Source organism: Phaethon aethereus (assembly GCF_964289735.1).
Source record: "Phaethon aethereus genome assembly, chromosome: 1".
In the NCBI taxonomy this organism is placed as follows: domain Eukaryota; kingdom Metazoa; phylum Chordata; class Aves; order Phaethontiformes; family Phaethontidae; genus Phaethon; species Phaethon aethereus.
This window is the reverse complement of record NC_138575.1, coordinates 183,579,126-183,605,252: the sequence shown is the minus strand read 5'-3', so window position 1 is coordinate 183,605,252 and position 26,127 is coordinate 183,579,126. Positions and strand designations below refer to the sequence as shown.

Genomic DNA, 26,127 nt, shown 5'->3' with positions numbered 1-26,127 from the left:
TACTTGGGAGAAGAGACCAACATCCTTGTCGCCACAACCCCCTTTCAGGTAGTTGTAGAGAGCGATAAGGTCTCCCCTCAGCCTCCTTTTCTCCAGACTAAACAACCCCAGTTCCCTCAGCCACTCCTCATAAGACTTGTGCTCCACACCCCTCACCAGCTTCGTTGCCCTTCTCTGGACACGCTCCAGCACCTCAGCATCCTTCTTGTAGTGAGGGGCCCAAAACTCAACACAGGATTTGAGATGTGGCCTCACCAGTGCAGAGTACAGGGGCACGATCACTTCCCTACTCCTGCTGGCCACACTCTTTCTGATACAGGCCAGGACGCTGTTGGCCTTCTTGGCCACCTGGGCACACTGCTGGCTCATGTTCAGACGGCTGTCAACCAGCACCCCCAGGTCCCTTTCTGCCGGGCTGCTCTCCATCCACTCTTCCCCAAGCCAGTAGCGTTGCATGGGGTTGTTATGCCCGAAGTGCAGGACCCTGCACTTAGCCTTATTAAACCTCATACAGTTGACCTCGGCCCATCGATCCAGCCTGTCCAGATCCCTCTGCAGAGTCCTCCTACCCTCCAGCAGACCAACACTCCCACTCAACTTGGTGTCATCTGCAAACTTACTGAGGGAGCACTCAATTCCCTCATCCAGATCATCTATAAAGATATTGAACAAGACCAGCCCCAGAATCGAGCCCTGGGGAACACCGCTTGTGACCGGCCGCCAGCCGGATTTAACGCCATTCACCACAACTCTCTGGGCTTGGCCATCCAGCCAGTTCCTCACCCAGCAAAGAGTAAACCTGTCTAAGCCAAAAGCCACCAGTTTCTCCAGGAGAATGCTGTGGGAGACGCTGTCAAAGGCTTTACTGAAGTCTAGGTAGACAACATCCACAGCCTTTCCTTCATCCACTAGGCGGGTCACCTGGTCATAGAAGGAGATCAGGTTGGTCAGGCAGGACCTGCCTTTCATAAACCCATGCTGGCTGGGCCTGATACCTTGGTTGTCCTGCAGATGCCCTGTGAGTACTCTCAAGACCAACCGCTCCATGATCTTCCCCGGTACAGAGGTCAGGCTGACAGGCCTGTAGTTCCCAGGATCCTCCTTCCGGCCTTTCTTGTAGACGGGTGTCACATTGGCAAGCCTCCAGTCTTCTGGGACCTCCCCTGTCAACCAGGACTGCTGATAAATGATGGAGGGTGGCTTGGAAAGCTACTCTGCCAGCTCTCTCAGTACTCTCGGGTGGATCCCATCAGGCCCCATAGACTTGTGGGTGTCCAGGTGGCTTAGCATGTCCTTGACTGCTTCCTCCTGGATTATGAGGAATTGTGCTCTCCATCCCCGTCTTCCAGCTCAGGGAGCTGAATACCCTGTGGATACCTGGACTGGCTATTAAAGACTGAGGCAAAGAAGGCATTAAGTACCTCAGCCTTGTCCTCATCCTTGGAGACAATGTTCCCCGCCGTATCTAGTAGGGGATGGAGATTCTCCTTGCCTCTCTTTTTGTTGTTAATATATTTGTAAAAACATTTTTTATTACACTTTACGACTGTAGCCAGACTGAGCTCTAGCTGGGATTTTGCCTTTCTAATTTTGTCCCTTCTTCACCTAACGACATCCTTGTACTCTTCATGAGTTGCCTGCCCCTTCTTCCAGAGGTGATAAACTCTCCTCTTTTCCCTGAGTCCCAGCAAAATCTCCCTGTTCAGCCAGGCCGGTTGTCTTCCCCACCAGCTCTTCTTACGGCATATGGGGACCGCCTGCTCCTGCGCCTTTAAGATTTCCTTCTTGAAGGCTGTCCAGCCTTCCTGGACCCCTTTGTCCTTCAGGACTGTCTCCCAAGGGACTCTCTCAACCAGTAACCTCAACAGGCCAAAGTCTGCCCTCTGGAAGTCCATGATAGCAGTTTTGCTGACCCCTCTCCTTACTTCGCTCACAACTGAGAATTCTATCATGTCGTGGTCACTAAGCCCAAGATGGCCTCCGACCACCACATCTCTCACCAGTCCTTCTCTGTTTGTAAACAGAAGGTCCAGCAAGACACCTCCCCTGGTGGGCTCACTCACCAGCTGTGTCAGGAAGTTATCCTCCACACACTCCAGGAACCTCCCAGATTGTTTACTCTCTGCTGTGTTATACTTCCAGCAGATGTCCAGTAGGTTGAAGTCCCCCACAAGAACAAGGGCCAGCGAATGCGAGACTTCTGCCAGTCGCTTATAGAATGTCTCATCTGTCTCTTCGTCCTGGTTGGGTGGTCTGTAACAGACTCCCAGCAGGATATCTGCCTCATTGGCCTTCCCCCTCATCCTTACCCACAAGCACTCTACTTGGTCTTCACAATCATCGATTTCTATGCAATCAAAACACTCCCTAACATACAGAGCCACCCCACCACCTCTCCTTCCCTGCCTATCCCTTCGGAAGAGCTTAGAGCCATCCATTGCAGCACTCCAGTCATGAGAAGCATCCCACCATGTTTCTGTGATGGCAACTACATCATAGCTGTCCCGCTGCACAATGGCTTCCGGCTCCTCCTGTTTGGTGCCCATGCTGCGTGCATTGGTGTAGATGCGCCTGAGCTGGGCTATCGATTTCAACTCTGGCACGCTACCCCTAGGTTCAACTCTAGGGAGCCCGGTTTTATCCCCTCCCCCCTCCAAATCTAGTTTAAAGCCCTCTCAATGAGGCCTGCCAGCTCATGAGCAAGAATCCTTTTCCCCCTTGGAGTCAGTTGCACTCCATCAGCTGCCAGGAGGCCCGGTGCTGTGTAAACCGCCCCGTGGTCAAAAAACCCAAAATTCTGATGACAGCACCAGCCCCTGAGCCACATGTTGACCAGGTGTGCTTTCCTGTTCCTTTCAGCATTCTTCCCTGTCACTGAAGGGATTGATGAAAACACCACCTGTGCTCCCGCTCCAGTGACCAGTCGCCCCAGTGCTCTCAAGTCCTTTTTGATTGCCTTTGGGCTTCTTAGTGCAACCTCTTCGTTGCCAACCTGCATGACCAACAGTGGGTAGTAATCAGTGGGCCAAATCAGACCAGGGAGTTTCCTGGTGACTTCTCTCACCCGGGCCCCGGGGAGGCAGCAGACTTCCCTGTGAGTTGGGTCTGGTCGACATATTGGGCCCTCTGTACCCCTCAGAAGGATCAATGAAACCTACTCTGCTATAGGCTTCAGTTCTTTGCAAGTATTAAGTGCCAAGAAGTAAAGAGCTAATATGAAAACTTTGCTCTTGAGAAAGAGAATCTTAACATCACCATTATCATGATGCTAAGATTCCACCAGTTAATGCAGATGCAGCAACTCTGCACAGCCAGCCATGTCCTGTTATCACATTACTTTTTAGATCTAACAACTGAGGTCTTAGAATATGCATGGCAGCTAGGGGTGTCAACGACATACAAACCTTAACTTTCTGTTTTGCGCGGAGAAACTTCAAGAATCTTCTGAGATTTACTAGCCTGAAGTTTCCTGATTTCCCATTAAATATCTCTAAAAATTAAAAAGGCTAGACTTCCTAATCTTCTGGTACAAAGGAACTCTTATGCTACAGAAGGACAAGTAGCTTTGATAAGCTCATCATAAATGAAACAATCTCCATACAGTTTGGTCCTGCACTAGGCATCTTCCTAAAAGTGTTAGAGCGTTACACTAATAAGGTACATCTTTTAAAGTAAACAATAAGAGAAATACCTCATTTAAATTACTATATTTAAGGTCTTCTTTTCTCAGTATTTAGTTATAATTACATATGGGCAATTTTTACTGATATTTCTACGTGCATGGAATAGTGAGAGTCAAAGAATCAAATATATTAATTTTAAAACAATCAAAAGGTCTGAGGACAATATTAGTACTGCAGCATTCAGTACTGGAGTCAGTCCCCCCATTGCAAAAAATAGAGTAGTTTTTCTTATGCCAACTTAATCTATAAACTCCCCAGTACACAACTCCTTTCACTTCCCTGAAACAACCAGTAATTATCACAATAAGTAAAAAACGGACACTAATTGGGTTCATGTGCAACACTTCTGTTATCAACTATTACATAGCATCACAACATGAATCCTGTACTGAAGTCAAGTATGAAAAAGGCTAATCAGTTAAGGAATTCTTTTTAAATGGTACTAGAAAAGAAAAAAAGGTTCACATCAAACTTCTGCAAGAAGTTTTCCACAGAATCTTTCTATCTCCACTAATAACCATACCTTTACCAAAAAGAAATGCTGTTCTGTGTACAGAAGACACACCAAGTACAAGTGAGTATCTTTCATTGCAGCTTGTAAAATATTGAGCTAGTGCCCTTTAAAAATGTTTGTGTCTGTGAGAGACAAAAGTTAGTCAAAAGAATGTAAAATGCATGCACCACTTTTTCTCTCCAATAGGAAATAATGTAAACATTAAGTCATTTTTGGTGTACTTAAGAGGAGTTTACTTACAGACTTCGAAGCAGCGCTAATATATTGCATCACCATTTCTTTTTTGGTATTAAAATCCTTTTCTCTCAATGGCATCTTCTTGTCTTCATTTAAATTCATATCTTCCTAGAATGGCAGGGAAAAAAATAAGAAAAAAACAAGTTTTAAATGTCATCCAGCAACACAGTTGTTTAACTGTAAGAGACCGATTTAAAAAAATAGACACAAAAATATGAACTTGAGCAACTGAAAGCTGTTACACAAACAGCTTTTCATAAGTTAGAAGCTGGACAGCAGAATCTGCTTTGCCCTGAGAGTAGTTCACAACGAAACATTCACCTTTGCAATAGATAAGAACCAAATTCTTGATGATTTTATCATTAAATCAACACCTTCAACTGTTATCAAAACCCCTATGACAATTCATTCATTCCAACACAAACCCAGAGATCAAAAAGATGTGGCAGAACCACATTCAAAGCTACACAGTAGCTATTCATTGACATTTCTGACACAGGAACTTCTACTGTTCCAGCCTAGAAATGCTCTGATAATTGTAATCAGTACCGCATCTGTGAGAAATGACATTTCCTATCATGCTGGAGGTAAAAAAAAAAAGGGGGCGGGGGGGGAGTGCTTTAAGAAACACTTTAGGCACCGATGAGCACATACAGTATCATTACTATGGTCACCCAAGCTTAGCAGGAATTACTGCAGTTATTTTCAGCTCAGACTCACGAGGTGAATCCCTACCAGCTTTGGCAAGAGCAATCCTACAAAAGCAGCAGATAACCATCTTGATATCAAACCTATTTCACCTAGTCAGAAGCAAATTTATAACCTTAGAATTTTAAGGAAACAAAACAAGCAACTAAAAACCAAAATTTTATACTACACTGAAACTTAAGTTTCCTTGTCTTTCACTAGTTTTCATATTTAATTATTCTGCCTCATTGATAGAATCAAACACAGTTCCTAGAAATATTTAGAGTTTTATATAAATCCAAGCTGTGAGAAGTCAAGAATCTTCTCCATTGTCCCCTTAAGTTAAACTTCCTTAAAGTACAATTAGGGCAATTTTTTGTAGAATCTGCATTTCCCCCCTCTACAAATGTTAGTGTTTCCTTTCCTTAAGGACCAGGAAAAGTTCCCCACTTCAGTCTATCATGCATTTAAATTATTACTTATTATTTATTAAATTTGTATTTTTATTATTTATTTGATACTATAGTGTATTTATAGTATCAGATTTGTATATTTGATAGAATATATACACTATATTATTATTTGATTCTTTTTGTATCAAATAAGTACAATGTGCATGTTGTAAAAAAGTTCTTTCATTCAAGCAGTAATAGTCTTTTGCCTCCTTGGCAGCTAGCTTGCATATTGGTGTTACTTCCTACATCCGAAAGTAAATGAAAAACAACTTTGTCTAAACAAGCTTGAAGAAAGGAGGACACACATACTTCAATGTTTTCTCATAGTTATGTTCTTCAAAATGCTGTATTCTTTTTATCAAAAAAAATCATAGAGAGAATATTTGCTTATGCACAAACCAAAATTGTAGCAGTGCATAAGGACACGCATATTCCCAAATATTGTGCAAGTTGCCTCATACTAAATAAAATGTCAGGGACATTATCTTGAAAGAGTATGCTGCATTTTCTAGCTTTTCTTGGATGAAAGCAAAACAAGAAACTACTATGATTTACTTAATGATGGGAAACCTGGTGTGATCCAAAAATGCTGCCTGGACTCAAATATCCAAACTAAAATTTTAAAAAGTAGTAAAAAACCCCACAGGCTTAAATACACGTACATTAAGAACACTGCTGGGATCATTTTCTCCCAAGACACATAAAAACGTGCAAAATTTTTTGTGTGTGTTTACACCATTTGGGAAGAAAGTGAAAGTTATTTAAAGTTACCTGTCTCTATCAAAGGTTACAAAAGTCTCTTTTATTTAAGATGAGAAAGAACACAATCAACCACGAAAAGTAGTGTCTTCAGTATTTCAAAAGCAAAAACCTAGAGTAATCATCTGCTCAAAGGGTACATGAAGGCTGTTAAGCATGCTGTTAAATGGTCAGGTGGAAATCTAAAGTTTTAAACCAGTTACACAGCAAATCAATCTAACCAATTTACTGGTCAAGCATTTAGCAGTTAATTACATAACCAGCCAGGACTTCTACAATTCATCAACAAATTCTGACACTGATACATGCTTTTGGACATAAAGATTTGGGGACCGCTAGAAGTTCTTTTCAATTTACTACTTCAAGTATTTTTTGAATAACAAAGTTTTTCAAATCCAGAAGGATACTACAACTTTAAATTCTCAACAACTGCTCAAAAATCTTTATGCCTCATCTAAGACAATACCTTAGCTTAAAAAGGGGACAGGGGTGTCAAAATCAAGTCAGATGACCAAAAATACTACAATGTTAGTATTCCCTCTAGCCTGTTGTTTGTTATCTAATCTTGTAACAGGTATTTCTCATTTTATGTAATATTTCAGTTTAGTTAATTACCTCCTATTAAATGCACAGCAACGTATTTATGACTATTCTCATCACAAGGCAACACATATGTTGAGATACGCACATGACAACCCATACTATAAATTACTAAAATCAAGTCCAGCTTGACATTACCAGGAAATGTGTGTTTTTCTTCAAATTCAAACAAATGTCTTTGTAAGGCTGTGCCTCAGGATTACTTTCCACAGGGATACAATTGTATAGCAATACTGGCTTCAAGTGAAAATACACTTTACCTGTATATTTAATAAGGGTAGCTATATTTAATTAACACTTGAATTGTGTTTTTAAAACCTACATAAACAGAAATGTAAGGACACTGAAATGAAAGTATTCCTTTTTAAGTTTCACAAAAATATATGGCTAGGTCTTTCTTGATGTTTTCTGAGAGTTATCACATCTTCAGTACCTTGCCTGCAATATGCCACATGTTTTTTTTCATAACAACATTGAAATACATGTATATCCTACCTGAGGGGGAAAGAAAACAAATTAAAAAAAAAAGCTTTTCTCATTACCCTGTAGCTACTGCAAAGTTCATTTTTCTGTTTAAAGCATTTTGCACTTCTTTCAGATTTGCTCTTTTAAGTTTTCTGAAAAATAACTTCTGAACTTAATTAACAAAGAGAAAACAAAGGGCTTGTTTTTCCTGAAAAAAAAAAATTCTAACTTCTAATCACATTTAAAAATAAAAAGGGGTGAGGGAGTAAGAAACCTATCAGTACAAACTACATTCCATAATCCTAGAGATAATGGCAGGCTTATTTATAGGAAATATTCTGTCTCTGTATTTAGTATAAAGTAGGGGGTTTTTGTTGCTATTAATAAATGAAACATCATTAAAGCAACTGATTTATACAGATTAGAAGTTATCAGCAGTACACAGGACATGTCAGATGTGGCTTAGTTTATCAAATACTTCAACTCCATTCTTTTATTTCTTCTTAAATATTTTAAAGTTATTCTATAGGTGAGCAATGCCTCTTTGGAAAATAAGTCATTTCACACGGATATTTTCCTAGTAGCACTAGCAGAAATTAAAGGAGCTAAATGACAGTTAATTATCCATTAAAACCACATCAAAACCACAGAGGACACCACTGCATAAAAGATTGGGAGAAGGAAGCACTATGCATCCAGGAAAACCCAAAGTATAATATAGTGCATTCAGTGAAACTTCAGAATTTAGAGACTGCTCCCTTCAGTACTAACCAATTGAATATTTTGTGCAAAATTAGCTCTAAAAGCCTGGCTAGAACATTCAAATTGTTCACCATCCCACCTCCACAAATCACTTAATTTGATCAGAACAGCAAACTAGAGACTACAGTATATAATTAGCTGTGTAATCTACTGTGACTAAACTAGCTTTATTCCAGTCCATTCAAGTGTGTATACGCTGAAGAATCCTTTCTGTATGTCCTGGTTTCAGCCAGGATAGAGCTGGTTTTCTTCACAGAAGCTAGTGTGAGACTGTGTTTTGGATTTGGGATGAGGAACTGTTGATAATGTGCTGATGTTTTGGGTTGTTGCTGAGCCGTCAAGGACAGTCCAGCTTCTCGTGCCGGCCTGCCAGCAAGCAGGCTGGGGGTGCACGGGGAGCTGGGAGGGGACACAGCCGGAACAGCTGACCCAGACTGGCCAAAGAGATATTCCCTACCATCCGACGTCATGCCCAGTACATAAACTGGAGTTGGCCGGGGGGCGGAAATCACTGCTCGGGGATGGGCTGCCGATCACAGGGTGGTGAGCAATTTCTGTATTGGGCCTCACTTGTTCTTGTACATTCCTTTGTTGGTATTATCATTATTGTTCCCTTCTTTCTTTCTGTCCTATTAAACCGTGTTTATCTCAACCCACGAGGTTTTTCCTAATTCTCTCCCCCGTCCCACTGTGGGAGGGAGAGTGAGCGAGCAGCTGTGTGGTGCTTAGTTGCCGGCTGGGGCTAAACCACGACACTGCATTACATGTTATAGCTAAAATAACACTGATCAAGTAGTTTACCCAAGACAGTTTAAGTGCTTTGGTATTCAACAAAACTAGGAAAGCATTGAAGTTATCCAAGATGTCATCATTACTTCAACATATTTTTGCATAGTTATAAAAATAGAATGAATTGCTTCAGGATCCATGGATATAAACATTTCTGTTTACCTAGACACACAGTAGTATGTTTCTTAGGATTTATTGAAAGTTTCCATTTTTTATGGCATAGTCTCAATGGCACCCAGAACCCCTGTACCAGAATTTCTGTGGGATGGTAGAGAAACATAGCCCCTTGTTTATGTAGCAGGGGGTGTGCATAAGGAGGCATACCTTCAAGTTTTTTTATAAAACTCTCCCACTTCCTAACATTTGAACAATTACCATTCACAGTGAAATTTCTTAACAGAAGGAAAATATCCTAGAAACGGAAGTATGTCCAGAAAAAATGGACCATGTGAGAAGTACAAATACAAAAGTTGCTAACACAGTTAATTAGTCCTCCCCTTCATCAGCTTAATCACAGAAATCCTGAATCCTCTCTCAGTCATGGCTCTCAACAGTTCTACAAAGGCATCTTCAAAACTAAATTAACCTTATTGAGTACTAGGAATGACAATTTCCATAGAGGTACTTCTCCATTAGCACATTTTCTTTCCTCCACATCCCAGGCCCTGGTAGTCCCTTGGTGTTTCAAGGGTTACTTCTTACATGCTAGGAGGCAGAGAAAGAAATAATAATCTAGGCGTCACTGTCCTTGTTAGTGTCCTCTTGTGCTCTTTCAGATTGCAGTCATCCTCTTCTCTCATGGCCATTCCATGTTTAGTTTTCAACTGTCCAAAATGTCATCATCATCATGACAAAAAACCTAAACCTATTGAGGTAGTAACAATGCCATACAATCTTTCCAGCAAGTGACTGCTCTTTTGTAGCAGAGTAATGACGCCAGCATTCTACAGCTAAGGAAGGAAGAAAATTTGAGACTGCCTGTGCAGACAAACGCTGCTTTGGAGGCAAGAACCTTAAGTCTTTTTTGTGCAAGAGTGACATGGAATATAAATTCAGAACAAAACTCTGCTGAGACATTCAAAGGCACAAAATCCCTTTGTAAAAGTTTCAGGTCCTCTTGAAAGCAAGCAGGAGTCCCCATTTCTTGTTACTCCTCAAGATCTGTTGCATAATCTCACTTGTAATAATCAGAAACCTTTAGTTTACATTTTAAACATTTGGAGCAAAACCTTGTCAAAATAATTTGAAGAATTCAACCCCTAAGAAACACCCTAAAAAGCACGTAATTACAACTCACAACAACAACATTAATAATTCAGGTAAAGATCAGAACACATGCACAAAAGAAGGCTCCACCTATCAGTTAGTCATGTCATTCTTTAAGTAAAAGAAATCAGCGTAAGACTCTTACCATCATTTTTTCAAACAGTGCTATGATTTCGCTTTCCGACAGGGGTTTTGGAGCAAAATCCTCTGCATCCATAGGTGTGGATGACCAGTCTGTAGAATGCGACTGCTTCATATGTGGCAGATGAGGTCTTTCCTTTTTGCTTCCTGGGATTCTTATACTAGCAAATCTATCCAGCTGAAAACAGAAAAGGTATAACGTATCACATACTGTTTCCATTCTATGTAACCCTAATTAAGATGGCTATTCCTGGGTGCTACACATCCTTATTCTTCTGTGGTAACTTGCCTGTTATTTAACTGTTCTATTTTAAAAGGTTTTCCTAAAGATACATATAACGGTCAGTTGCCTTAGCATTGGAGTTAACAGACCGGAATCACAATACATTATGGAGAAATCATGCAGAACATGAGAATGTTATGGATAGTTTGGAGGAAAAGACATCTACAAAACCAATTTATGAAGAGTTCTTCCCAACCATTACCTGTAGTATATGAAAAAGCAGGGTTATTTACCAAAACCATAGTTTTAAAGTGGTTTTTGTTACTCGGAAACAGCTGTACTCCTGACGTGGTAATAGGACACATAGACATGCAAAGAAACTATTTTTTACTGAAAGGTAAGTTAGCATAACTAAGACACAGGGTTTTTGGGTTTTTTTATTTGGACTACGTTATCCAAAACTTAGCAACTTTCTGTGCTTCAATTATTTAGATATTCATTTAGGAGAAGGATAATAAAGGTCAGCTCCAGTACTGTTTAATAACTCCATCAATAACAGTGGGATCGAGTGCACGCTGAGCAGGTTTGCAGATGACACCAAGCTGAGTGGTGCAGCTGACACACCTGAGGGATGGGATGCCATCCAGAGGGACCTGGACAAGCCTAAGGAATGGGCCTGTGTGAACCTCATGAGGTTCAACAAGGCCAGGTGCAGGGTCCTGCACCAGGGTCAGGGCAACTCCCCGGTATCAGTACAAGCTGGGGGATGAAGGGATTGAGAGCAGCCGTGCCAAGAAGGACTTGGGGGTACTGGTGGATGAAAAGCTGGACATGGGCCAGCAATGTGTGCTCACAGCCCAGAAGGCCAACCGTGTCCTGGGCTGCATCCAAAGCAGCATGGCCAGCAGGTCAAGGGAGGTGATTCTGCCCCTCTACTCTGCTCTGGTAAGACCCCACCTGGAGTCCAGCTCTGGAGCCCTCAGCACAGGAAAGACATGGACCTATTGGAGTGAGTCCAGAGGAGGGCCACAAAAATAAGCAGAAGGATGTAACATCTCTCCTCTGAGGACAGGCTGAGAGAGTTGGTGTTGTTCAGCCTGGAGAAGAAAAGGCTCTTGGGAGACCTTCTTGCAGCCTTCTGGTACTTCAAGGGGAGTTTGAAGTCTTTTCTCTTATAAAAAAGAAGGGGACAGACTTTTTAGCAGGGCCTGTTGCAATAGGACAAGGGTAATGGTTTTAAACTAAAGAGGGTAGATTTAGACTAGATAGAAGGAAGAACTTTTCACAATGAGAGTGGTGAAGCCCTGGCACAGGTTGCCCAGAGAGGTGGCGGATGCCCCATCCCTGGAAACATTCAAGGTCAGGTTGGATGGGGCTCCGAGTGACCTGATCTAGTTGAAGATGTACCTGCTCATTGCAGGGGAGTTGGACTAGATGACCTTTAAAGGTCCCTTCCAATCCAAACTATTCTATAATTAAAATTAAGTAGGATATACTCATGGTTTCATGAATAATCCTCAGCACTTATCACCAACACAAAACAATCACTCTGACTTTACATTTTCAAAAGCCAAAAAAACTTCTTTGGAAAAGTGGTTTGGGTTGTGGGGTTTTTTCCTAGTTAGATATTTATCAACTTTTCAGAAAGACTTATTAAGTGAAATTTTAAATATTTTCATTATTAGAGCTTGTGTTTCTTAATGTATATGGTCAAGGATCAACAGAACATAAAAGCAGCTGACATAATGAGATGTGCTAAATCTTAATCATCTTTGTAGCAGCCTTTTGAACAGATGTGAATAGCAATATTACAATTGTCAACACAGAAGAAAGTTAGGGTAGCATTTGATGCATAAGAGATTTTGGACAAGATTTCATCCTTATCAATAGACTTACATCTTTGAAATTCTATGCAAAAATGTTCTGAGACTTCAATATATCTTGAAGATAAGTATCCTGAGATGTCACCCAACAAGTATATCAAAGTTACCAAACTAAATTACAATTAAAGTTATTATAGCGTCTGTGGAATTAAGATCAGAGAGAGCAAATAAAATTAGCAGCAAAAACTGGGTACAAGTGTTCCACTCTAGTGAAAGCAAGAATTGACTATTAGAGAACCATGAAGAGAGGCTTAGAGGGGGGAAAAAAAAAAAAATACTTCAATTCTTCCTGTTCAAAACTGAAAAGGAACAGTTTTTGGAATGTAAAAATAGATTGTAAGCCTCTCACATACAGATGGTTGTAGAACATGCAAAAGTGGAAAATTAATATAGCATAAACATAAAAGAGCTCAGCATGGGTGATAGGGCCCTTCAGTGTCACATCAAACCAGCAGGCAATGGGGAACGCACACTCTACAGGAATAATTACACACACAAAACCCAGGAAGAAAGAGAATGCAACAAAAGCAAAACTGAGGGTAACAGCATTAGAATTGAAGTATAGAGTTATCAGTGGCAAAAACCATCTTGCATCTTGACCAGACAGCAATTTCCTTTCCTGTGTTTAAAATCAGAAGTCTATGGCAAGCATGGGGGGATCAAGCCAGATTGCAAACTGCAATGACTAGACTGAAATCTTAAAAGAAAAAAAAAAAAAATCATATTACATGAGATTTTTCTCCTCAAACTATAGCTTTCACAGAACACTGATGAAAGGCAGTGCACCTGCTCGAAAGAATGAGTTAGCCAGTAGCTTCTCCGTGCCCTATTTTTCACTACCAAGTGCATAACCTAAGAAACAAACCATTAATTTGAAGATTCTTCATACGCAGACTTGAAGCAGGGGCAGAGGGAAGACATTTTGGCTGAAGTTTCAGATTTCAGCCCACGGCTCAGTCAGCAGAGAATTGAACAAATTAGGTTTAAGACGAGTGTGCCCTACACCCCTTACCCATCTCTCCTGAAAAATCTCAGCCCCTTCCCTACAGTACATGTTCCCCAAGTGTCCCTTCTTCCTTCCCCTGCTCCACACAAGCAGCAGTAATAGCAGTTCTGGCCAGGCAGAACCACTCCCATCTTTGCCATGAAATACCCCATGCAGTCCTGGAGGTACTCTTGCTCCACTAGGAAGAAGCAGCACCAGCTCAGGGATGAGAGACAGTTCATCCTTGAAAAGGGGTATTTCACTTCCTTTCACCTGTTCACATTTTTAGTTTACGCCTTGTTTTTAAGCTCCTCTTGAATGCATGTAGTAGATACTTGGCAACGTTACAGATTAGGTCATAACATTCATATTCCCCATATTCACCAAATACTATATTACTTGTCCTAGAGGAGAGAAGCACACTCTTGGAACACATTTGATCAGGCAGAACATGTAAGACAAAGCGAGATACTACGATTATAAGCACATTTAAACATGTGTCAAACAAATTCCTTTAAATAATTCAAAACAATGCAGCCTAAAAATATGATTTCCATAGATTAAAATAAGGAAATTCACAACAAGACCTGCACAGCAGTACAGTGTGGGTACTCTAGACAGAATTATAGTTGATAGCGCTTCAAAAAAGTTAATACCTCTCAATATTCCATACATGCGAATAATTTCATGGTCCACAGAAAGCACTATACAGACAGAATGGAAATTTCATTGCCTGGTTGTAATGAAATCTACCACTGATGCTGCTGGCGATCCAAGTGCATAAAGGAGGAAACGGCAAAAATATACTTCAATAATCTCCCATGTTACATCAAAAACATTTCAAATCAGGCTAACCAACGGGGAATACCTCAAGTCAGCTTTCATATGAAGTGCCACTACAGTTTAAAGCAGGTTTGCCCCTCTATCTTTTCTCAAGATGTGTGCCCTCTTCTTCTATTTATGTTACCAATAAATACATACAGGCCCATACAAGGACTTTAGGACAATAATTTTTTTGAAAGGGACAAACTTTTCCCTTAAGGTCTTTGTAGGGACAACATTAAAATTAACCAAAGAATAAAAAGTGCTTCATATGGTCTTGATACAAAGTATTTCCACAGTAAAGCCTCTTTGAAATTCTCCAAACTCATATCTGTTTTGATGCACTGATGGAACTCAGAGTAGATTACACAGAGTTAAGAGTTCAAAGGCAATAAGGAATGAGAAGAAAATAAAGAATGCAATTAAATACTTATGGGAACTCAAAGGAGAAAGCTAGAATTTTTACAATACCCTCTACAAAAACATAACAGGGAATTTAATATAACAGCTCATTAATTCAAACAACAATCTATTCCTATCATCATAGCACAGTGTTACCAAAGATGAGGAAAATTATTTCAGATACATAATCTAAAAAGAAACAATAGTAACATAATTAAATACTGAGTACAAAAATACTGCAGAAATTTTCATTAGAAACTATTCTCTTCTAAACTGTAAAAAAAAAAATGAAACCACAATGAAACGTAACCACAATATAGGTTGCATAGTGGTCTTTAAAAATTCTGTTATATTGAAAGGAAAAGTGAAAGTAACTAAAAATAAAAGTTAACTCTGGAAAGGAAAAAAATTGAAGGTAGGAAGAGTTTCCTATCCAAATGTAAGACTAGAAATAACACAGATACACCACTATTTTGACAGCAAAAACTAACCAAAACAGTCCTAAGTCTTTTTTTTGGTCAAAAGGCAGGGGTTTTGGTCTGGTTGGTTTTGGGGTTTTTTTTAAGGTAGGAAAAGGAAGGAAAAGATAAACAAAACTTAACTAGGACAGCAGAGAAGCTGTTAGCAATATAATTCACACAGTTCTCATTCCTAAGATTAGATCCCCCAGCAGGAAAGGCATGAGGAGTCTTTATTCCACCAGTTCACATTCTCCATAAGACAAAGACAACAAGGCAACTGAAACAAAATCTTAACATCAGAACTCAAACACAGTGAAAAGTAAACTATGGTCAACACATGAACATGAGTTACCATGAGACTGCTCTTCAGCAGCATTTTACATTTACCAGTCTGAGATTCTCAGGAAGCCTTGGTAGAAATTACAGCCCCCTTACACTGTAATAAAGTTTAGAACTGTCTTACGGTAAGTGTTTCTTCCACTGCTCTGCTCCATCACAAAGCTCTGTGAAACTACAGCTTCAGAAGTATGGCAGTCAAACCCTGCTGACAAGCTCTAGCAGTGTATGAGGTGCAAAGCAAGTCACTATATGTACACAGTAACAGTGCTGACAGCATCTACAGAGGCAAAAGTTGTCTCAATAATGACTTGGCAGACAAGATATGCAACTGAATGATGAAGTTCTCCTGTGATTTTAAATATAAAAAATTATGCTAGTACTATAAGAAAATGTGATCACTTATTTCAAAGGTGATATAATCAGAGCAATGTTCAAATCCCATATGGATTTCATTTCTAATTAATATTTTTAAGTACAACCACATTAAAGAAATTACTTGAAAGCAAGCAACTGACACAGGTAGGATGTATTAAAAGTTTTCTTCAATGCCCTGTGCTGGTTTTGGCTTGGATAGACTTAATTTTCTTCAAAGTAGCTAGCATGAAGCTATGTTTTGGATTTGTACTGAAAACAGTGTTGATAATACAGGGATGTTTTCATTATTGCTGAGCAGTGCTTACACAGAGTCACGGCCTCTTCTGCTCCTCACACCACCCCACCAGCGAGTAGGCTAGGGGTGCACAAGAAGTTGGGAGGGGACACAGCTGAGACAGCTGACCCCAACTGACTAAAGGGATATTCCATACCGTATGACAACATGCTCAGCATATAAAGCTGTGGGAAGAAGAAGGAAGGAGAGGACATTCGGAGTGATGGCTTTTGTCTTCCCAAGTAACCGTTTCCCTGCTTTCCTGGAGATGGCTGAACAGCTGCCTGCCGATGGAAAGTGGTGAATGAATTCCTTTCTTTGCTTTGCCACTTGTGTGCACAGCTTTTGCTTTACCTATTAAACCGTCTTTATCTCAGCCCACAAGTTTTCTCACTTTTACCCTTCCAATTCTCTCCTCCATACTACCAAGGGGGTGAGCAAGCAGTTGTGTGGGGCTTAGTTACAGGCTGGGCTTAAACCATGACAGTCCATTATCTGTATGAAGGACAAAAGGAAAAGAGATTTATGCAGTGGGATCAAGACTAAAGGAAAAACTGTCTCTTAAGGCTATGCACTAAAAAGTCCATCTGCACTCAAACAAAAGAGCATAGAAAGACAATGGTGGGTGGTGGAATCCAAATATATATCTTCCCAAACTCATCACAGGAACAATTAGCCCATCAAAAGCTTATCTCCACAAGCCTAGATAAACACAGAGGCACAATAACAGGTGTGAGGAACCCAAATCATTGATTAAGAGGAAGAGACATGCTGCCCAGGTTCCTCCCAAAGCTATCCCAGCAAAACCTCTGCCCTATAGTCCAGGTCTGACACTCACCCCATGAGTCAACACAATCAGCTCTCCAGAGCACCTTTCAGACTGAGAGGTGTTACTGCATAGGGTTAGAAGACATGTTATGGGATGAAAAAGAAAAACATTTTGTGATTGTGCAAGACTTATTTTGCAATGTTTAAGGGAAGAACCAAAGGCAGGGAAAAGGATGGATCTCAGTGATTTGGAGAGGAAGAAGCATAGAAAAATGATAGAAGGGGCCAGTTACGTGTAAACAGTTTGCTAGTTGGTGCATTGTCTGGCCCCTGCCCTGTACCCAACCAGCACAGTCCATCCTACCTTATTAAATTCTATTTCCAACTATTTTCCTGGGTGAAACACTCTATTTTTTTATGCACATGGAGACCCACGTGTCAGTAACAGGACCGAACTATGAGTCAGAGGGACCATAGATAAACTACTGGAGAGACCAGAGTGAGTGAACTTAAGTACCAGCAACCTGAGTAGCACTTCAGTTGTGTCCATGGTGCTAGCAACTAGAGTGAGGGAGTGGTGAGCAAATGATCACTCGCAACTACCAAGGTGGACTAGCCTGTGAGAAGGTGAAGTGGCCTGGGAGCAGAGGAATGCGCATCTGTAAGATCTGCAAGATGAGAGGAGGAGCTGGCTAGAGGATGGATAAGGGAAGCTCTGAACAGCTGCCAAGAGACCACAGGCTCAGGGGTGGTGGGGCATACCAATTGGGAAAGGCACCTGTATCTGTGTCTCTTAAGGGGTAGCTACTGGGGAAGCTTGCATCTACAGGGGTAAAGGGAATCCAGCCAACTGGTAGAGATTTTTGTCTGTGTGTGAAGTCTATGTTTCTGAAGACAAGGCCACAAAGGGAGTTGCTTATCAGAGGGACCAGGTGAGCCCCACCAGCTGCCAAAAAGCTCTGTGTTGGGCACGTACACATGTCTCTCCATGAGTGAGGTGGTCTGTATCAGCAACTGGAGAGAGCCTGCCACCTCAGGGTCTCATGCAACCCAGGTGCCAGCCACAGTGGAGTCTGGGATCTGGGGGCCAGCAACCAGATAGTGAGCTTGTGAGCCCACTACCAGAGGGATTCACATTGTATGTTTCCCATTAATGGATCTTCACTCTCATCAACCAAAGAGAGTAACAGGATGACACTCATTATGGCTGGCTCTGTTGATCTATGTGGCCTACCATGCATATACATAGAATCATAGAATCATTTAGGTTGGAAAAGACTTTTGAGATCGAGTCCAACTGTTAACCTAACACTGCCAAGTCCAGCACTAAACCATGTTCCTAAGCACCACATCTGCACGTCTTTTAAATACATCTTGCATGCATGTGTTTGTGCAGGTGCCTATTGGGAATATGCAGTCAGCCTTGCTACTGCTTGGATCTGGGGAGCATGGAGCTTCAGCAGCCTTGCCTCTGTTGGGTGACAGGATTCATTTTCCCCCTTACACTTTTTTTGCCCCCCTAACAGAACGAAGCATTTATTTTACCCAACAGGGCTCACACATTCATAGCCACCTTACCAGTAAGATGAAATATCCTTAACATAGGAACAATTTTTGCTACTTAAAACACCAGAATCATTCATAGTCACTTAGGTTAGAAAATATCCTTAAGATTATCAAGTCCAAATGGGCTTAAAGCCCACAAACCTGCTATCAAGCATTCTATGATGACCTCCTTCACTGTTTGAAACTCTTAATAGTATTCTAGACATTCCCAAAATATATAGAAAGCCCATGATATTACGCAGAGAGATAAAATGACAAGCCTAGTGTCCTGGTATCAGCCAGGGTAGAGTTAATTTTCTTCACAGAAGCTAGTGTGAGGCTGCGTTTTCGATTTGAGACAAGGAAATGTTGATAACATGCTGATGTTTTGGGTTGTTGCTAAGTAGTCAAGGACAGTCCAGCTTCTCATGCTGGCCTGCTAGCAAGAAGGCTGGGGGTGCACGGGAAGCTGGGAGGGAACACAGCCAGGACAGCTGACCCACGCTGGCCAAAGGGATATCCCATACCATATTAACATCATGCTCAGTATATAAAGCTAGGGCGAAAAAGGAAGGGGTGAAGGGACTTTCAGAGCGATGGCTTTTGTCTTCCCAAGAAACCATTACACATGACAGAGGCCTGCTTCCCTGGAGATGGCTGAACACCTGCCTGCCCATGGGGCATAGTAAATGAATTCCTTGTTTTGCTTTGCTTGTGTGCGCGGCTTTTGCTTTACCTATTAAACTGTCTTTATCCCAACACGTGAGTTTCCTCACTTTTACTCTTCCGATTCTCTCCCCCATCACACCATGGGGGAGGGAGCGAGCAGCTGCGTGGTGCTTAGTTGCCGGCTGGGGCTAAACCATGACACCTAGATATGCAGCATTCACCGCCTCAGAGTTGATTTCAGACTGACTGTAAACTGGGTATCAGAATTTGAATCACTGACAGCAAGAATAATAGCTCTAAGAGCCAAAAATGAAGCAACCATCACAGGATGATTGGCAAAGTTTTACTTGTTCCTTATTTCATAGGCTCTCTACTATTCCACTGAGAGCCAATGAAATAAAGTGATTTTATGCACACACCATGGACCTGAAAATCAAAGTCACAAAGAGATCCATAATACAAACCTTTTGGGTCATCACACCTTCTGATCGGGTCCCTAGAAAGCACATCTATTTGTGCTCCCATTTTGATCTCAGTGAAGCCTTCTTATACCATTCTCTATTGAACTTACACACTAGACAGTGCAGGAATCAATGGATTAGTTATTGCTAGACTAATTGCTGGCTCAACAGCTTATGATGACATCAGCTCCTAACAGAGCTGCTACACGTGCAGGAATGAAAGGTATTACAAACCTGCTATCCTGCCTTCCTTTTCTGCCCACCCTCGACTGTTAATTAACATATCAGAGCATGTATTGCTATATTAAGAAATTCCTAAAAAATAAAATCCACGTGTGTATAAACACATTCATGATCACTGAAAGAATTCACTAGTTCTGCCAATGCTTCACTCCACCCTTGATTCAGTGCCCTTCTCAGGGACAGAGGACAGCTGGTCAGATGAAAATGGGACATCCATGGAAAAACCTGATGGCATCAGCTACTATTGAGGGAACAGGACTTACTAAGGGAATTCTCATAGGACTATCCATCTTTGAGACTGTTAACAACTGGAGGTCATGTTTAATACAAAACTGACATATGCAGGATGCTTTGTCAGCCAATAAATTCATTATCATTCTTACAAACACAGACGCTCTATTTACAAGCAGAGTTTTAATTGCTTTATATTGTTGAATTTTAACTAAATGTAAAAAACAAATACGACAATAGATTCTCAATCATATTTTATTACAAGTTATTGTTATAACTCTCAAAACTGCGGTGCTTACACTCAGTTTCCAGTTAACAGAACAATTTTGGTTGAAGATGATTAACCATTTCCAGATGATAGCTCCTAGAATAATGCAAACAGGAGAAAACAGTTATTTTCTGAGGAATGCTACTAACACCTCTGCTTTGTGAATGTTCTGGGAACCAACAAATGAAGCTGAAATGACTGGCATGGCTGGTCTTATTTACCATCACAGAGAGGAAGTGGTTAGGGAATAAGAGGAATGATTTAGCAGCAGAGGTGACCTACATTGAGGACAGAACATTACAACATCTGGGTCTTACCCTTCCTCTTTATATGCAGACTGAAGCCCTCAGATCCAAACAAGTAGTGGAACAATAAGCACAATGTCAGAAAAAAAGAATAAATACTAGGAGGTTTTCTAGAACAACTTCCAACAGTGTTTAATGAAACTTTAACAGAGATAATTTAGACTATGAATGTTGGTATCAATGCAATTTGACTAACAACAGCTGTTTATTATATACAGATTAGATTCCTAAAATGAGAATAAAAGTTTATTTTTGACTTTGCATATGAAGTGTGTTTCCTATTGCCCATATTTGGAGAAAAAGCTTGCATTCAACATCTTGTAGGTCTCTAAAGTTAAGTTACCATGCACATTGTCCACATACCTAGCCAGGCGGTTTTTATCTAAAAAGGAATGCTAACTGTACTTAAAGTGGTGGACCTAACCAAATATCTCATTCTTTGCTGAGCAACCTAAATTTTAAATACACAAGCACTATGAACATAAGCTATATTTCTTGATAAACACTGTTCAGACTGTATTTACTGCAGTGATTGGATCCCAGCATTTAGGAAAAAAATAGCAGCTGTATCAAATCAGCAGGTAGCAGATGGAAGAATTAGGTTTATGCAGGATATGAAAGTTATGAAAGTGGGCCCGTCACAACCAACAGCAAAAGGAGTTTACAACTGAAACATTATCTGGAATCATGAAAAAAAAAAAACCCTAAATGAATTCACAAAAAAGCTATCCTTTTTCAAGGTAAGCACTAGCATGGTACAGTGGCTTTTCCATGGAAGACACACTTCATGATATACTGAAAAAGAAACAAAGGACTAAAGTTTCTTCATCCACCATGAAGAATCTTACTTGATTCCTTGGCTTTTCCTTTCTTTTTCATTCTTAGAGACAGGGCTTACCAGGTGAGACATGAAGTGCATCAGTCTGGATGCAAGCTAACATACCGACTCAACAGCTGCATCATACCATATGGATTTTAGGTTTCTGGCACTAGCTCTGTGATCCTTGTACTTTGGTTTAGCACAAAGAACAGTGATGCCTGGAACATGTAAAGCATATAAATCACATCACGCAAAATCCTCTCATCACATTAAGGTTGAAGCTAACAGATTTGATGCCCTTGAAACAAGAATAAGAACCACTACTGTAACTGTTCATATTCTATTTCTCCAGCTGTACAGAGCAGATGAATCTACACCAATTTCATAAGACAGAAATGGTAAAATATTATCCTCAAATCCCTGTGCAAAGCTCGTGGCTGTTCCTATAGAAGAAAGTTAACCTAAAGCCACCAGATCAAAATGCTGCAAAGTAACGATTGTCTTGGCTCTGTGTTTTCTTCACCACGTGAACAGCAAAACTTCCACACAAGTTAAGTTGATGGAGTAAAATCTTTATTCTAAAAGAGTAGGCAACCCAGTATCAGCAAGTATCCTGACTACATGAAATGTGTTGTTTGGCACAAATGTATCACAACTTCTGTAACCCTGTCTCTTCATAATGAAGTACCAGAATTGTTATGGTTTAGCCTAAACTGCATTACTAGAATTACTGAGTAATCATCTTTCTTCGCTTCCCCACTCCCATTCTCATGGAGAAAGACACACATAGATATATGGATCATCAAGACACCGATGATGATCGCTAAGCACAATTTATTAGCAGAGTTCTGATATGAAATATACAGGTATGAAATCTTAATTTCCTGGCTGAAGGCACAAAGACAAGAGTATTGCTTATAGCTTTGCTCTTTCTCTAGGTGTCTTTCTCACTCTGCCCTATAGATCTGTAGGTCAAAACGCACTGTCACCCTCAATTTGCAAGTTCACATGTTTTTGACTGCCCGCTAGTTATATACTCAGTAAACACAATTTCACATCTGGAAAATATGCTCAAGTACTACAGCACAGCTCAATCTCCCAGACATTTTGCCAGTCATTTTAGTCACAAAAGACAACAGCTCAGTCATGAGAGTCTGCTGTAACACCCTGGTGTAGACATATAACTAAGAATTAGTTGGACATTAACAACATGGGAAGGAAGGAGAATACAAAGTTGAACAAACCCTATGTCTTCATTTGAAATAATTATTATTTTTAGTGGATGGGGAACACGCAGGAGAATACAGGTTGCATCAGTTTTTTTCAGTATCTTTGGAAGTCAAAGCAATCCAGTATTTTCCCTTACCAGCAAAAACACTTCACAAGATCAAATAAGTTACTTCCAATGATTCCAATGAAAGAGTCAAAGAACTCTTCACATCTTTTTCCTCTTTGAAACGCCATAAGATTAAAAAAGTATATTCTTTCATGGACAATCAAATTGCTCTACAAGATTAACTTCTTACTATAGGAGAAATTCCACTGGTAGCAGTAGAGCTTTTAGTAAGAGAAAGACTTGCATAAACAGAGATACACAGAAGAATCTCTTTCATTAGATGACTTCTTATTCTTAATACAATCAATCTCCTAGAGATGATTTTACCTTTCTTGAGAGCAAAGCATTTAACTAATTAACTACATTAACTAATGGCAGAAAATTAAAAGTTACAGAGTTTAGGCCTGTGCACAGTGACACCTTGAATGTATAGAACATATTTCACTGTGAATCTTGTTTCTCTGTACACCAGAAATTATACAGCCTCTTATCTTCACAGCAATTGCGATGAAATCAGTGAACATAACTTAATGTTATAAGGAATTTTAGTATACCTTTCATTTTTGTCTACATATTTTTAACAAAATTCTGTTATTATGCAGTTTTTTAATCTTTATGAGCCTTACAAACCATTTTTTGTAATGTGTGCACACTTGAGATAGAAAACAGCCTTGTTTCCACAGTGATCTTGCAGGTAGGTAATTTCTCAGATACCTACTTGCCACTCCTCTGTGGAATAAGAGTAAGATCCCTGCCTTCATAAGAAACAAACTAAAAGAAGTATGTGTCAGGGTTGTTCAGCCTGGAGAAGAGAAGGCTCTGGGGTGACCTTATTGCAGCCTTCCAGTACTTCAAGAGGGCTTGTAAGAAAGATGGGGACAGACTTTTTAGCAGGGCCTGTTGCGATAGGACAAGGGGTAATGGTTTTAAACTAAAATTGAGAAGATTTAGACTAGATAGAAGAAAGAAATTTTTCACAACAAGTGTGGTGAAACACTGGCACAGGCCGCCCAGAGAGGTGGTAGATGCCCCATCCCTGGCAACATTCAAGGTCAGGTTGGACAGGGCTGTGAGCAACCTGATCTAGTTGAAGATGTCCCGGCTCACTGCAGGGGGGTTGGACTAGATGTCCTTTAAAGGCCCCTTCCAACCCAAACTGTTCTATGATTCTATTTGTTGATTGTGTAAAAAGCAAGGTGTTTCTGAACTTAGTGGGGATTTGTCACTAAAAGCAGACAATTCACCAGCATCGCAGGAATAATGCAAAATAATTCAAATCTTGAAAAGCAGTCTGCATTTTTGGCTCTCAAGGTGTTGCTAACTTAACCTAAATTGAAAAAAAAGTTCCTGGTCACTGTTATACAACACTATTTTTAAGAAACAGCCTGGGAGTAATAAAATATACATAATCTATAAAGTATAATGCAACAGAGACCAAGTTAACATGGAAATGATTGCCCATGAGAAGAAAGGAAATATATTATTTCATTGAAAGCTACAAAATACAGTAATCTTAAACCTTCAACTTAATCTTCTCTTACTACAGTTTTCCCCCTTGTTGCAAAGAGAATTTGGAAAAAATACTTTTGCCAGTTTTTGTGCTTGGTATGAAATGTCAAAACCACTTTGCTCTGAGTCACATTTAAGTTGCCTGGGGCTCAGATACTTAGTATTATTAGCTGTTTCCCAGAATCAGACAAAGACTAAACCAACAGAAATCTCAGCTAGAGGGACAAAAAGCGTCAGTTGGAAGGCATACCTCTGTTCAAAGACAAAGTTGCAAGCAGACAAAATACCCACCGTTTAAAGCGCACGCCACTGCAACACTTGCAATTGTTTTTTTCTCTTATTGTTAGCCTTTTAGTAAACAGCTGACATTTCCCTTTAAAAATATATAATATACGGACAATTTGGTACTACTTTGCAGGTGACATTTCTTTAGTCTATGCAGAGGCCTTCAGTATGCTCTGAGAAATTTAAGGAGTCAGGAAGAAGATAGCTTACTACAGAACTATGAGGCTCTTTGTCCTTATTCTAACAAACACAATAAACCTGCTGACTTATGGTGACTACTATCACAAGTGAGACAAGTCCAACAGGCTAAGGAAAGGATAAGCACAATAAGCAATCTAGCCACTTAAAAAAAACACAAAACACCACACCACAAAACCAACCCACACCACAAAAATCAAACAGCAAGGTCTTGTGCATTCAGACTATAACCCTTACATGAAACTACCAACATTAAGTTCTGGTTACAAATACTTTTGGTTTGAGAGAACCATGAACATTTCATCAGCTTTCCAACATAAAGTACAAGTTTATAGAATCAAGGTTGTATTACCAACCCATCAGACTCAAATTTCTTAATAAACATTTCTAGCCTATGAAACTCTGCTAAAGAAATAGCAACAGGTGATTTAAGTCAGTCTAGAAATGATAGGTGGAGGCAATATGCTCAACAGTATTAACTTTGCACACCTAATCAACAATAACCAGACCACTGGTTCTTAAGCTAGGAAACAGCAGTGTTTCTCAGCACAAGTGTGTTGCACGTTGTCCAGCATAACACTGTCTACACTCAAGCTCTCAGTTATGCACAGAAGTACTTCAGCAAGAACTCTAACAGCTATCTTTAGATGCCTAAAGAACATCACTTCCTAGGTAAATTTAAAGACTTTGCTTTGTGATACAGAACCTCATCTGCTATTCAAGAGACATGAAGTTTGAGAAACACAGCGTTAGCATGACACTGAATATACGTAACATTGTTTGAAGCAAGCATTAACGACTTTTACAAGCAACTGTTAGTTTGTTAAACGGGGTATTTTAAGCTAGCCATGCAGCCCAAGTAACTTTAATATAGTCAGGGATAGCTTAACTATACTGCATGTAAACTGGCACAATCACCTGTGCCAAGCTCATTTAGCCATGATCAGAGCATCCTTCAAAGCCATCCATAGATTTTTGCTACTGGCACCGAGTATGTTACAGATAATTAACAGTCCAGTGAGACTTTGCAAATTAACTAAATTAACCTCACAATTAAGCCAGCTTCTTTTATCAATAAGGTTATTTCTATTGCATTAGCAATAATGTTATTAGCTTAGCAAAGCCAAAGCAAAACTTAAGTTGTCTTACCACATCATCTGTCAGTGTCTTGATATTTAAGTGCTGTAAATCAAACAGGAAACCAAGTCATGTCACAGTTGTGCAGTAAAACAAAAAACACCACAAACAAAAAAGCAAGCATCAGTTATACTTACTGTTACTCAAAATAACATGCAAGTTAAACAGTATTGAACCATGGCACTTGAAAAGAAGTAATAATTTCTTGGCAAGTTGTACTTTGTTGACTT

General features: G+C 40.2%; 1 protein-coding gene across 1 annotated transcript in view; it reads right to left on the bottom strand.

The window, feature by feature from the left end:
- Nucleotides 1–26,127, bottom strand: part of DIAPH3 (diaphanous related formin 3) — a gene marked incomplete at both ends in the record, with an annotated part of 257,494 nt that overhangs the window by 221,368 nt on the left and 9,999 nt on the right. The window contains 3 exons of the mRNA XM_082008899.1: nucleotides 4,438–4,542; nucleotides 10,363–10,536; nucleotides 25,910–25,942. Coding sequence (XP_081865025.1) covers nucleotides 4,438–4,542; nucleotides 10,363–10,536; nucleotides 25,910–25,942 — 312 coding nt within the window. The remainder of the gene's footprint in view (nucleotides 1–4,437; nucleotides 4,543–10,362; nucleotides 10,537–25,909; nucleotides 25,943–26,127) is intronic.